The sequence below is a fragment of the Pistacia vera genome, unplaced genomic scaffold (assembly GCF_008641045.1).
Source record: "Pistacia vera cultivar Batoury unplaced genomic scaffold, PisVer_v2 Contig1406, whole genome shotgun sequence".
NCBI classification, from domain to species: Eukaryota; Viridiplantae; Streptophyta; class Magnoliopsida; order Sapindales; family Anacardiaceae; genus Pistacia; species Pistacia vera.
Genome location: NW_022195474.1, coordinates 42,740 through 57,125, shown reverse-complemented (window position 1 = coordinate 57,125; position 14,386 = coordinate 42,740). Strand labels below are relative to the sequence as shown.

General features: G+C 36.4%; 1 protein-coding gene across 1 annotated transcript; it reads left to right on the top strand.

Moving 5' to 3' along the window:
* Window positions 1-12,164: 12,164 nt before the first annotated feature.
* Window positions 12,165-12,527, top strand: LOC116123248 (protein NIM1-INTERACTING 2-like). The gene has a single exon (XM_031409043.1). The coding sequence runs from the start codon at window positions 12,165-12,167 to the stop codon at window positions 12,525-12,527; it is 363 nt and encodes a 120-aa protein (XP_031264903.1).
* The last annotated feature ends 1,859 nt before the right edge of the window (window positions 12,528-14,386 follow it).

The following is a 14,386-nucleotide window of genomic DNA, read 5'->3' as shown; positions in this document are numbered from 1 at the left end:
CCTGAGCAGTAATTGTCACAACTGAATTATTATTCATTCTAGTAAATATTAAACATGGTCATTTATAATGTTAAATCATATTAGTACTTAGAATGTATGAAAGAGGAAAAAACATAACTACGTTTTTTCTTATCATAATGTTATGCGGATAAAGTGGTACAAAAATGAGAAAGATTTCACCTGGTTGGTTAAGACTTTTCAACAAAACGTGGGGAAATGACTAGGGTACTTTAAAACAGCCTTATTGGACAATGAAATTCTTAGATATGGTAAACATGATTTTTTTTTTTTTTTTTTTTAATAACTTGGTTTTGGGCAGTTTAATTACACGCACTTCAATTAATCATTTGGAATTCTAGAATTACCAGTTGGGTTATAAACTCCAATAACCACCTTTATTAGCAACTATGATGACTCGGACTAGAGAGACTATATTAGATGGTCCTCTTGCTTTTTTATCTTCAAAGGGAATTCGAACTTGAGAGACTATGTTTGATTCTCCTCTTGATTTTTTACTTTCGAAGAAACTCGAACTCGGATGACCATATTAGATTATCTTTTATTATTTTACCACCAAACCACCTAATGGTAGTTGATATGTTAAAACATTATCGGGTATTTCAATAAGAACATGTATGTTATAAGTACAATATAATGTTTAAATTATTTTTAGATATAAGTAGAATTATATGACAATTGGAAAGAATTGTAGGTGAGTGATATTAGGTTTATGCATGAAAAATACTATATAACGTTCATATAATTTTTGTATCATTGAGTTACTTATTGAACAATATCAATTCAATAAAATGAAGCATAAACATAACTCCCTTTCCCTTCATGTACGTTAATCTTTTTTATTGATAATTTATTTTAGAATTATTTGAAAATTCAAATATATAGAAATAATTTATTTCAATGTTATAATTTGGGCAAGGCCATCATAATCACAACTAATGAAAACAAAACAGATGTTTAAAGCTTAGACAGGCACCATCCATTAATCAACATTTGTTCATATGATTTATTTGAGTTCTTCCAATGTTTGAGTACCTCTGTATATGTATTAATCATCTTTTTTAACCGATTAAAGAATTTGCTTACGGAGTAAAATATTAATACCTCAAATTAGAGATCTATAGGCAGAATTTAAAACCTAACCTGTTGGGCTTTACATAGTTTATTTCATATTAAGAGTCATTAAACTGTCTGATGCCCTTGACAGGGTCGGATCCTGGGTTTACCTTCAAATTAAAAAAAAAAAAACCAATTTTTTTATGGAAAAGTCTTCCCTATAATCCCTTCTTACTCTTCGGAATTATATATGTCTTTGTTAATTTGACATTTCTGTCGTCCCCCTTTCCCCTAATTTAGTCCATATAAATTATTACACAAATCACTATTAACTGTGATTTTTTAATTCTATAACTTGACTTCACTATCATTTCATATGCACTTACCATTATGTCTTTCATTTTTCTACCTAAGTAATGACTAAACACATGTCAATTCCTTCTACTAATGAAAGATTTCACACTGTAATTTACACTCTTTATTAATAGAAATGAAGATTAATAATTTATATAATTATAAACTAATGATCTACTTAGTAATTATCATTATATTTCCTTGATTTTGATAAATTTCGAATGATTATGTTATACTCTTTTCACAAATCTATCCTCTGACTAATGGTAAGGACCTGACATAATTAAAAAAAAAAAAAAATCAGATTATAATTCAGTTTGAATCATTCTTTGACAATGACAATCTAATATTAAGAGCAAATATAATTGTTTACTATTTTTTTTTTAAAAGAACTTAACCATATAAAACATTATTTTAAAAGTGCATATAACTCAATTCATTTTTCCATTCCGCCCTTGCTTCTTCCCTTCAAATTTCATCACAAATTTCCATAAGACATCAATGGGTGCGTTTGGTTTAGTATTTTGGGTAGGATTTTGAGGATAGTATTGGATAGTTGGATAGGGTTATGATTACGAGAATATGATTTTCAGAATATGTGTTTGGTAGAGTATTTTGATCTTGATATTTGTGTTAAATATTTGATTAATATATTTGTTTATAAATGATTTATTAATAAAATATTTTATTGTATTTTGTTAAAATAATGTATTATTATATATATATAACTTATCACCTCACATTTTAATAATCTAAATATTTTATTGATAATTTTGTTACCCGTATATATTAAAAAACAAAAACCCATATTAATTTCAAGTAGTATCCAACGTTTAAAACATCACATTAATACATATTGACAAAATACTAATTATCAACCCTTACAATCTTATTACAGTTTACTCCAGTAACACCTATGACATGGTCCACTGTGCTACCCACAGTGCATCGTTATGTTTTCCGTACAGTCATCATGTTGTCTATATACCTTGTTGCGGTTGACTCGATCCTTCCCATTTCCGCCATATCTGCCCCGTTTTGATGACACAATATGCTTGCTCATTACCATACTATATTGTTTTGTTCGAAGATACGGTCGTCCATATTGTACATTCTTATAAAATTATGAAGTACACAACATGCCATGACAATCTTCCCTGTTTGTCCAACGGATAATTGTTCATTCCATTTAGAATCGGAACCGTTTTTTCAAAACCCAAAGGTTCTCTCGATAACATTGCGGATGAAGCATGTCTGTAATTACAACTCTTGTGGCCCCCTTCGGTTACGGCGGTGATCAAAAATATGGTAAGCCACTTGCCTATGAGGGGCGAGGAACCCATCCCATTTGATAACCCGCATCAACCAAATAGTATTTCCCTGAATAATATCAGACATTTTATTTGAATTACAGGCTCAACAGTGGATGTAATACGCTGTAATACTGTCAAGAAAATACTTATACCTGGTGGAGGATATGGGAATCCAGAATTAGGATCATCAATAATTGAATTTAAAACTCTTGAATCATGCGCTGATCCTTCCCACCAGTAACGACTAAGTGAACACATGTTAAAGTCGCATACCCATTATATCTGTGACTCGATCCTTTGCGATTCCGGTACCTAATGGCAAATTCACGTGGAACCGAAGCGTATACGTGTGCCATCTATGGCTCCAATACAGCCTATCATGAAATGTCATTTCACTAATATTAACCTACTAAAAATTAATAAACAATGAACTAAACTATCTACAATACAAAACATAATGAACCAGTACCTTAAAGAAAGGGTAATATTTTCTGTTGGCTGATATTTCCCATGGAACATCATTGAAGTCAGGTGGTCTGATAAACTCTGTCTTCAACTCACATATAGCATCGCAAACGGCGGTACATGTCTAGAAATCGTCTCACCCGATGTTGGAAATCCTCCATCATCGTTCTGATTGTCTCATTTTTCCAACGATTGTTAGAAATATCATAACTTGTTTCTTCTAAACTCGTCCTCCTGGTTGGTTGCAATTTGCCTTGATCGGACAAAAATTCACATAACAATGTAAAACAGTCTCTGTCCATGCGGCACTTGTCATAGATCCTGTCGGATGACCGTTGAGTACTTCCAACATGTACTGATGACCAGTTAATACAGATTGTTGTCGTGGTTGAGGTCGACTTGCTTCTAACGCGGCAAACCGCATAGTGCAATGGCTATATCTGTCAGTATTTCTTCTTCGTCCCTCTCATCTGTAGCACGTTGTCTTCTTCCTGTCGGCTAGACGACGCATTTAAACCTACCCATTTGCAAAACTTTATCAACAATTAATAGTTGTTGTACTACTTTGAAAAATATAACAGTCATATTTAATTGCAATGACAATCTAAAACAGTGTTTACACATTACAATATCACATAAATAATTCATACAGTAACGTTATAAATTGTAATTGTTGACAACTGCCCACTGACGCATACAAATTGTTGCCAACAATAATGAAATATAGTGTCATCTACGAATTATTGAAAAAGTTTTTTGAATCCGTTAGCCCTTTCGTCCAGTGGGAGTTTCACAAATATCTCGCCCACCCTGGATTTTCATATAAGTACGTGACAGTCGGCAGAAAAAACTGTGTCGGTACTTGCATGGCCGTCATGATGTCAATACAATTGCTCATGGAGAAAGGATCAGATGGAGCACTGGTGTTCGCTTCTTCCCTCTCATCTCTAGGACGATCGGAAGCCCTGGATCCCATTGTCCGCTTTTCCGCAAGCTCATCCTCAAGCTATAAATGGCATCCGCATTTGTATGTCCGGGCCCCCTTCTATGCCTCCGATTTCTCGCTCCTCCATGACCAGATATGTTTGGCCGTTTTTCCCTGTCAAACGATCAGGATCAGGTTCAAAGTCGCTATCATCCTAGGAACCGAGCCGGGATTGGAAATACCTGGAAGGCTCCACCTGTTGGGATGTAGATGTGTACGCATATCTTCCAGTGGCAGTTTGCTTCTCAAATATTATTTCATAAAGTTCCTTGTGGGGAAGTCCCTGTGGTAAAATTGTTGCGCCAGTGGGTTTTGCTGATGAGTTAAACGAATAATTATTAATATTTAGCAGTCCGAAAAAATGCGTATATTTACAATGACGTTGAATAATAATAGTTAAAAATATATTTACCTTGACATATTCTTGCCAAACCTCAACGGGACACGTTGGACTTTGTGACTCTTGATCCCACCCGAATCCTGGTGTTGCAGCAATTTCCGCCATGCTTGATAAAGTTTCGCAGGCGAAAGAACTTAGGGCTAATTGTGTCACGTTGATCTCCTGCCCCAATGATGATAGGTCGTCCACCATTTCTTGGTATCAGCTGTTTTTATTGCAGTACCATGTGAAGTTTTGCCCGCTCAGATAACAGGACCAGAAATCTGTGTGTCATCTCAGCAGACCAAGCCCAAATCACCCATCTAAGGACAGTACGTGAGGGACAACCAACATTGGGCACCATACAATCACCAAGCACATTACACAATATAATAATCACATGTTACGTAATCAACTAAACACATATAAAAGTGTACCTCGTTCGTCCGACACTGCTTGAAGACGTCAATGCAGGAAGACAGACACTGTCGACCACAGGGTGTATGACGAACTCCAACTCTAAAACTCGAAACTTTCGCCTCTGTTGCAAGTAATATCAATCCTGCGACGTCGAGATAAATTATGCTGCCATCTAGGCATATGAGCGTAATTTCTGGGTACGATTAAAGAACGATGTCAAATCTATAAAACAATAAATCAATTAGTGAAACCGGAATAAAATTCATTTAACCAATACAAAACGCATTATTAAAGTCCAAATTCAAAGGATTAATAAAAAAAAAAACAATACTAATACAATTTTCCAAAAAAAAATTGAAAAAAATAGCGGCTCGGTGTCTTGAAAACAAATAGATACGGAACTTACACAAATTGATTTGGTACGTCGTGAGTCTCTTTCCCTTCTCTGAGTCAGATAACATCCAATACAATTAAATGGATCCGTGTGTACACGAGATTAAAACTGTCAAACAAAACAAAAACCCAATTAAAACAATCCTGTGCCAATTACCGAATAAATAAAAACCGAATTAACAATTATATGCCAATAGCCTAATCAAATAAAAACCGAATTAAACAAATCCCAAATAAAACAAGAATTGCCCCAAAAAAACCCAATTAAAAGCCGAAAAACCAATTGCTTTTATATGTGTGGGTTTGGGTTTGTTTTATTAGACAAAACAAGCATTTTATTCTGAAAAAAATTCAGTTTCAAAATGGTGTTGTCTTTACGCAGATATGAGGTGGGTTTGATGGGATTGGGGTGTGGGTTTGATGGAGATCGTGGTGGCTGGGGTGGTGCGTGGTGGCTCGAGTGCCTGGGTTGGGGTCGTGGTGGGTGCGTGGTGCTTGGGTGGACTTGGTTGGGGTCGTGGTGGTGCGTGGTGGCTTGGTTGGGGTCGTGGTGGTGCGTGGTGGCTTGGGTGGGCTTGTGTGGGGTAGATCGGGGTGGTGGGTGCTTGGTGGCTCGTGGTGGGTGCGTGGTGGCTCGGGTGGGCTGGTTGGGGTCGTGGTGTGCGTGTGGCGGTGGCTGGTTGGGTCGTGGTGGTGCATGGTGGCTCGGTGGGCTGGGTTGGGGTCGTGGTGGCTCTTGGTGGCTTGGTGGGCTTGTGTGGGGTAGATCGGGGGCGTGGTGGCTTGGGGTGGGTGCGTGTGGCTCGGGTGGGCTGGGTTGGGGTGCGTGGTGGTGCGTGGTGGCTCGGGTGGGCTTGTGGGGGGTAGTGGTGGTGCGTGGTGGCTTGGTGGGCTTGTGTGGGGTAGATCGGTGCTTGTGGCTCGGGGTGGCTGCGTGGTGGCTCGGGTGGGCTGGGTTGGGTGTCGTGGTGGCTTGGTGTGGCTTGTGTGGGTAGATCGGTGCGTGGTGGCTCGGGTGGCTGCGTGGTGGCTCGGGTGGGCTGGGTTGGGGTCGGGGTGGCTCGGGTAGGCTGGGTTGGGGTGATCTCGGGTCGTGGTGGCTCGGGTGGGCTGGGTTGGGGAGAGATAGGTCGTTGTGGTGCGTGGAGGCTCGGGGTGGGCTGGTTTCCGGTTGACGGTGGGTTCACGTTGGGTTACAATGTGAGTTTGTACACAGGGCATGGGGGTTCACGGTGCTGGTACTGGAAACTGAAGGAGATGGTGGTAATGCAAACTGGGAAGTGAAGCATCGAACCTGGTATGGATTATCAGAAACTGAAATGGTGACTAAATGGTGGTGATGGATATGAGAAAGTGAAGCACTAAAACGGTTATTGAATTGAGAACTGAAGCACGGAAAGAAAGTGAAATGGTGAGGATGCAGTGAAAAAAAAAAAAAAAAGAAAAAAAAAATGTAACGGTCAATGTCAGATTGTGTCAGATTCTATTATCAGAGTTGGATTCTTCAGTAATAAAACAAACACAATTTCAAAAATCTGGTCTAAATACAGATAAAAGTAGTAAGCCAAACACGCAAAATAACATCAATGGATAAGAGAAGAGTTTCAATTGAAAGTAAATTAGTTAAGATTTAAGGTTTAGGTTTAGGTTTAGAGTTTTTTCTCTCTTCACATTAAGACGTTTTTTCACGTAAATTTTTTTTTGTATTTTCTTAAATTGGATATTATTTTTAATTATTTTACTAACGTTTTGTTTCTTATATATTTATTCAAGTAGAAAAATATTATTTTATTTTATATATATATATATATATATCATATTTTCTTTTTACTTAAAGTTTGATGAATTTTTAAAAAAAATTACTATTGATTGACAATGATAATGAAGCTGCAGAGACCCCTCTCGACAAAGTTCCAGGTCTGCCAGTGGCCGTAGCATCTATATATAATCCCCGTGATCACATCACATGTGTGTCAATTGCGTGTACAAGTACAACCATTAGTTAGTTTAAAGCTAATTAATTAGTTGACTTCGATTCAGAGAATTCACAGGTCATTTCGAATTCTAAATTAAAATAGTGAGGATTGTAAAATATAAAATAAAATATGCAAGATCTTATTTGAGCTGATATTATCCCCTACCCGATGTTTGCCTGGAAGTTAAAACATATTCCTGAAAAAGTGCAGATTGAAAGATTCCAGGGTAATGAAGCATGCATGGCCTCACGTGGAGACAAATCATCTTTGGATTACCCTATTCCTAGGCCATTGCAATCTAATCAGAATATGTTTCTTATATTGTATGATTTTTAAACTGTCATTAATTATTATTGTATTTATATGCAATCAATTAAACGTATTCCGAAGGATCCGGTTATGCATTAATTTTTGGTGTTATAAATGTGTGTTTTACATGTTTCAAAACCTAACCCGAACCCAGTAAAGTTTTTGGGTCCTTAGTTAATCGGTTTAACTGATTATAAAAACTTTTAAAATTCAATACTCTTAAAAATTAATATAGTTATTATATGTTCAAACACACCCCGAAACATCAATCGACTAATTGGCAGCGATGATACCCCAGATGCAACCTCAATCGTCCCTTGAGCCTTTTCCATTAAAATTTACCCAAGATCTGACCAAAATAGGTTCTATTTTGGCCAGATCCCACCAACGTTGACGTCGACAGCCCTCCCCATCACCTAGGAATTACTCATCTCTTTCTCCTAACCAAACCCACCTCACCCCCCCCCGTTAGCCTCGCCAATCACCAGCAAAATCCCATTGTTGCCGCTGCCAGATTTGTTAAATTTCTGGTCGATTTACTTACCGAAATCAACGCCATCAACACCATTGCATTCACCGACCCTTATCTTCAAAAGCCCCATGATTCTGGCCGTCAATTGATCACCGATCACCCTCCCAAATCTTAGGGTTTTGGGTGAATATAAAAAGCATAAACCCGATCCGTTGAAGCTTCCAGGTCCCGGTTGAACCGTTCAACGACCGGGCGGGTCGTTTTAAAACTTGGTGTTTTAAACATATTTAAATTACATTAATTCATCAAAAAGACAAAAACTATGGCTGCGTTTGGTTCAAAATTTGGGGGTTTTGGAAAAGTTTTTTGAAAAAAGTTAAAAAAAAAAAGTTGAATTGGGCGGTATTACGAGGTAGAATTTAAAATTAATAAAATACCTTTTATGTTTGTTTTTTTACAAAATACCCCCTATAATAAAACATTAAAAGTTAACAAAAATACCCCTAACCCACCCTCAAACACCCCCAGCCGGCGACCACCACCGGAGGTGGCCGGAGTCGCCGTATGGGCGCATGACCGGTTGGATCTTGCTGGTCATGCGTCGCTATGGCCTTTTCCGGCCAGATCCATGGTGGATCTGGCCGGAAAAGGCCAGATCTACGGTCAGATCTGGCCGTCAGATCTGGCCGTATTTGCTCTCAACGATGGCCAACAAATGGTCGTCGTTGATGGTCAATGACGATCGTTTGTTGGCCGTCGTGACCGAGTGTTACGGCCAAAGATCTGGCCGTCAACGGCCAGATCTTTGGCCTTAGATCTGGCCTTTTCCGGCCAGATCCACCGTGGATCTGGCCGGAAAAGGCTAGATCGGCGCACTACCGGCCAGATTCAGCCGGTAGTGCGCTATTCTACCAGATTCCAGCCATTTTCCGGTGGTGGTGGCCGGAATCTGGTAAATGTGGATTATTGTGGTGTTTTTGTAATTTTAAAAAAAATATTTAGGGGTATTTAATTAAATTATCAAATTTAAGGGGTTTAAAAAAAGTTGAATAATATTGGGAGTAGTATTCCCAAAAATCTGAATTTTTGGGTATTTTACTGTTTAACTTTTTTGGGAATACTAAAAGTAGTATTCCCAAATGTGAAACAAACGCAGCCTATGTTTCTTTACCACATGTTGACAACTCCTCTATAGGATATAATTAATTGTCTTTTGAAACTTAGGCATGGAAATGGGGCAGGGCGGGGATCTCATTCACCATACCCATCCCGGCCCCATCCCCATTACAAGGATAATAGGAATTCTTCTTTCTCGCCTCATAAGGGAATGTTGGAGGCTCGTCCTTGTCCCGTTAATTTTACACAAATATAAATTAATTTGCACATTACCAAACACAATAATTAATTTTGATCCACATGACAAACACTTAAATTAATCGCTTAAACATAATTAATTCTCATCCACATGACAAACAATTAAATTAATCGTTTAAACATAATTAATTTTACATAAATATGGGTTAGGGTTTGTTCTTATTCAATTGTTTAGGGTGGGGAAAATATGGATTTATATAGGTAGGATAATTGTTTAATTAGGTGAAATATAAAGGTATTAAAAGTGTATATATATATTTTAATTTTATATATTATATACAGGGTGGAGCAGGGTGGGGGAAAGGCATCACCTACCCTCGCTCTATCCCCGGGATTGGCATTAAAACGCCCCCCGCCCCTATCCCTGAAAAAACTAGGCCTTTCACGCCCCATATGGGGCGGGGCGGGACGGGTCCCCAGAATTCCAAAGAACATTGTCATGCTTATTGAAACTCTTCACATAATTTGTAACAACCGCAACGTAAATGATTACATCTCATTTTCAGACGAAGTTTTAAAAATAATAAAGGAATCTCTTTTAGAGCAACACACCCAAAAATAATCATATTGGAAAGTAATTCATAATAATAAAAAACTTAAACATAGGTTAATTTTGTTTATTTAGAGTTGTTTGTGTTTAAATATGGTATTTAAAAGTTATTTTTATTAAACTGTTTTATATCAAGTCGCCAGTCACCAGGTTATTATTTATTTATTTCGAATAGCATTGTAGGAAAGGATAAGAAAAGAGTAACTATAACTTCGATCTCTTGTATTTGATTGTGTCACTGTTAACCGTCAAATAAAAGTGAAAATAATAATTATTTAAGAAATAAGTTAAATGCAGTATAAAATTTATAAAAATTAGTCATATCCTTATTGAGCAAGGTATGCAATAATTGATATAAATCTGAGGTAAGCTCATACGTCAAACTGTTGCCAGTTAACAAGGCTAAACTGACAAAATGCGCAGAGAATGGACCACAGTTTGGTCCAATCTTTGGCCCAATAATCTATTGAAATGGATTCATCGCACTAAAGTAGGCCTCAAATGTTAGACACCAGTCAAGTCTGTTTCAGACATCCCAAGACCACGTTGGGTCCATGCTACATTTTCTTGTTTCATTCACTTCATCTTGTCTCACTCAAAACAATCATCAATTAAGTCACGCTTATAATAACGGAATCGGTCCCCTTCCTAGACTTGGTGATCTGGATGGTCCTAAGCCAAATCTCGATTCTGAGGCAACAAATAGCTTGGTCCAAATAAAACATAATTCCAAATTTATGGTTTGGTCTGAAAATTTGGCATATAACTGAGCTTTCTATCTGATATAGCAAGCCTCACTAGCTGCTGTAGGCGTTAACCCCTCTTGTCCACAACAAACAAAGACTACGCTTTCGTAATTTAATTACAATACTGTTCTAATTTAGCCTCTCTCAACATCATCCTTATTAGAGTTTTAATTTATTATTTTAATCGAAGATAATAATTTGAAGTAAATGGTCAACATTAAGTTATGTTGCTCCAAACAAGTAATCTGGATATTATTCCTGGATTTGAACTGTTATATTAGAATGCATCTGGTGCTTACTATATTACTGTAGTTGTATCCTACAATTACCCATCAAAAAAGATAAGCAATGGCATATNGTCAAGTCTGTTTCAGACATCCCAAGACCACGTTGGGTCCATGCTACATTTTCTTGTTTCATTCACTTCATCTTGTCTCACTCAAAACAATCATCAATTAAGTCACGCTTATAATAACGGAATCGGTCCCCTTCCTAGACTTGGTGATCTGGATGGTCCTAAGCCAAATCTCGATTCTGAGGCAACAAATAGCTTGGTCCAAATAAAACATAATTCCAAATTTATGGTTTGGTCTGAAAATTTGGCATATAACTGAGCTTTCTATCTGATATAGCAAGCCTCACTAGCTGCTGTAGGCGTTAACCCCTCTTGTCCACAACAAACAAAGACTACGCTTTCGTAATTTAATTACAATACTGTTCTAATTTAGCGTCTCTCAATATCATCCTTATTAGACGACAAGTTTTAATTTATTATTTTAATCGAAGATAATAATTTGAAGTAAATGGTCAACATTAAGTTATGTTGCTCCAAACAAGTAATCTGGATATTATTCCTGGATTTGAACTGTTATATTAGACTGCATCTGGTGTTTACTATATTACTGTAGTTGTATATCCTCTTTTACTGTTTAGTTTTTGAAACTTCTGCCGCAGATTCTCCACTCTTCAGTCTTCATCCCAACCTAAAACCTAACTCTGACTTTAATCACCTCCACTTCCACTCCCCACGCCCCACATGCCGCATGCTGCCCCGCAACGCATCCTCCATCGCATCACCAGATTGAGTTAATAATCTGCCAATGAACAAACGACACCTTGCCAAAAAAAGAACCTTCCATTTCAAACTACATTGTGCACGTTTTACTTGATGATACGTGATGGCAATGCGTTGTCATGCACAGGCTCCTTATAACTGATAATTGAGCAAATCTCGAATCGACATAACGACTCATCACTGCCACGAATATCAACTTCCAAGTTCCGCCTCTCTCTTCACAGATAGAATACAAGAGACTTACAAAAATACACCTCAGATTGTACACAACTATCGAAGATGTCTGAAGGTAAAAGAACGAAGCCAGAGAAGAGGAAACTGGGGCAAAACGACGACGGCGAATCCGGGTCACAAAAAAAGGCGCGAGAAGTTAACGGAGAAGGGACGACTGTGACGGAGGAGGAGGTCGACGAGTTCTTTGCGATACTCAGAAGAATACGTGTGGCGGTTAATTACTTCAAGAAGGATAACGGCGTCGGTGAAGGACGTAATTTAACGAACAGAGGGGCGTTGGAGTGGGAAATCAGTAACGCAGAAAATAACAGTGTTACAGCGGAGATGACAACAGTGACGAACGACGCACAGAAAAATATGGGCTTGGATTTGAATGCTGATCCGGCTATGGATCCAGACCCGTTTTAAATGGCCTTTTGGGCTTTATGTCTGTAGAAGTACTGTACCGGATAATTTTAGTATTTTTCAATGTAATTTTAAAATTTTGTTTTTGTATTAGTAATTTGAATGAGATTTCCCATTGCCATTTACCAGTAGTATAAACGATAAAATCTACCGTTTATTTAGTATGTGCTTCATTATTGCACCTGACAAGACCAAATACGATTTTTGACAGATACAAGTAGTAATAAAGTTTTTGAAATAAATTTTTTAACATGAATTAATTAATATTCTGAGTAACATAATGGTCCATGACCATGACCATGACCAATAGCATCCAATACTTTGTAAAAAGCTAAAGTAAAAATTAATTTTCTCCTTTTTTGGATAGTGCGATTGCAGAAGAATCTTGAGAGTCTTTTACAAAATGACCCCCTTTGCGGAACAATCAAACTCAGTTTAGCTAAAGTAAATTATATAAAAATGACTAGCATATTTTTTAAAATTATAAGAATCTAATAATATATCAGCTGCATATTTATTTCATTATCTTACCAATTTTTCTTCCTCGGCATGGGTATTTATAATTCAACAATTAACATGTTTTTTTCTTTATGTCGTTACTAAGGTACTGCTATCTTTCGGAGAATCATTAATTAAATTTATCAAATAATATATTCTACTAATCCAAATTTAAAATATGAAAGCTATTATTTATTTATTGAGATAGGAATAGGATATTATAAATTAAATTTTACATTTTTTGAGAGACATTTATCTTTGTAAATCTAACGGTATTAAAAAAATTAGAAATACTAGTTTTACAAAGAGAAATACAAAGAGGGACATACAAAGACAAATCATGCCCTTAAAAGAAGAGAAAAAGAGAAAGAGAGAGAGACAATCATGAAGATTAAGGACATAATTTGTCTTTGTATGCTCCTCTTTGTAAGACTAGTATTTTAAAAAAGATTAGGTAGTCATTAAATATGTAATTTCATATTTGTATTTAATAAAAATTAATTGTAATTGTAATTGTAATTGTAATTGTAATCATATTATAAAGTCATTCCAATTATTGGTCATAACAAGTCTCATTTGAATTCTACTTAATAGATTATGGTTGATCAATTATAAGCTGTCACATCGAAATTGTGAAAGAAAATTTGTGAGAGGAGATTGTGGGCGTAATATTACTCTATTAGTATTTATTAGATTATTTTGTTTCGAAAATTTCCAAAACAAATAAATACGGATTTCATACAAACTTGAAACTTCCGACCTAATTTATATCCACTATTTGTATAGTCCAATTAATTTTTAAAAAAAAAAAAATGTTGTTCTGTGAAGTTTATCCATGCTTAAAATAGTTAAATTTCAATTATAAATTGTCTTTTCATGTTATGGATAAAAAATTATATTTTTTGATAAAATTAATTTTTTTTTATTGTTTTATAATAAAGTGCTTATGGTGTGAAAAGCTCTTCAATTATATAAAAAATATTTTGTATAACTTATGAAAACCATGTGATATGAATGATTATACAAAATAACAAGTTCAATAATAATAGTAATTGCTTCGAGATTTTAAAAAATAGAATAAAAAGAGCGGGCGCCGTTTGAATAGTACTGTAGACCGGCAACTGGAAACAAAGTGGCTGCAACACGTTTTAAATCGTCATGTTAACGTTGTTCATATGACGTAATGCCTTTGCATCACCGACCCATCACTACCGTCCATTTTACTTTTGATTGGAATTTTCAAACACCGGCTCTCATATAATAAGAGATGCAGACACCTTCCATAACAAACCCCCACACACACACTAAAGAAAAAAAAAACTTATTGTTTCTCTCCTACGGCGACGCTTTTCGACAAACGGAAA

Excerpts from the sequence above, each read along its gene's own strand:
- LOC116123248 (XM_031409043.1), top strand. The coding sequence starts at position 12,165 with ATGTCTGAAGGTAAAAGAACGAAGCCAGAGAAGAGGAAACTGGGGCAA.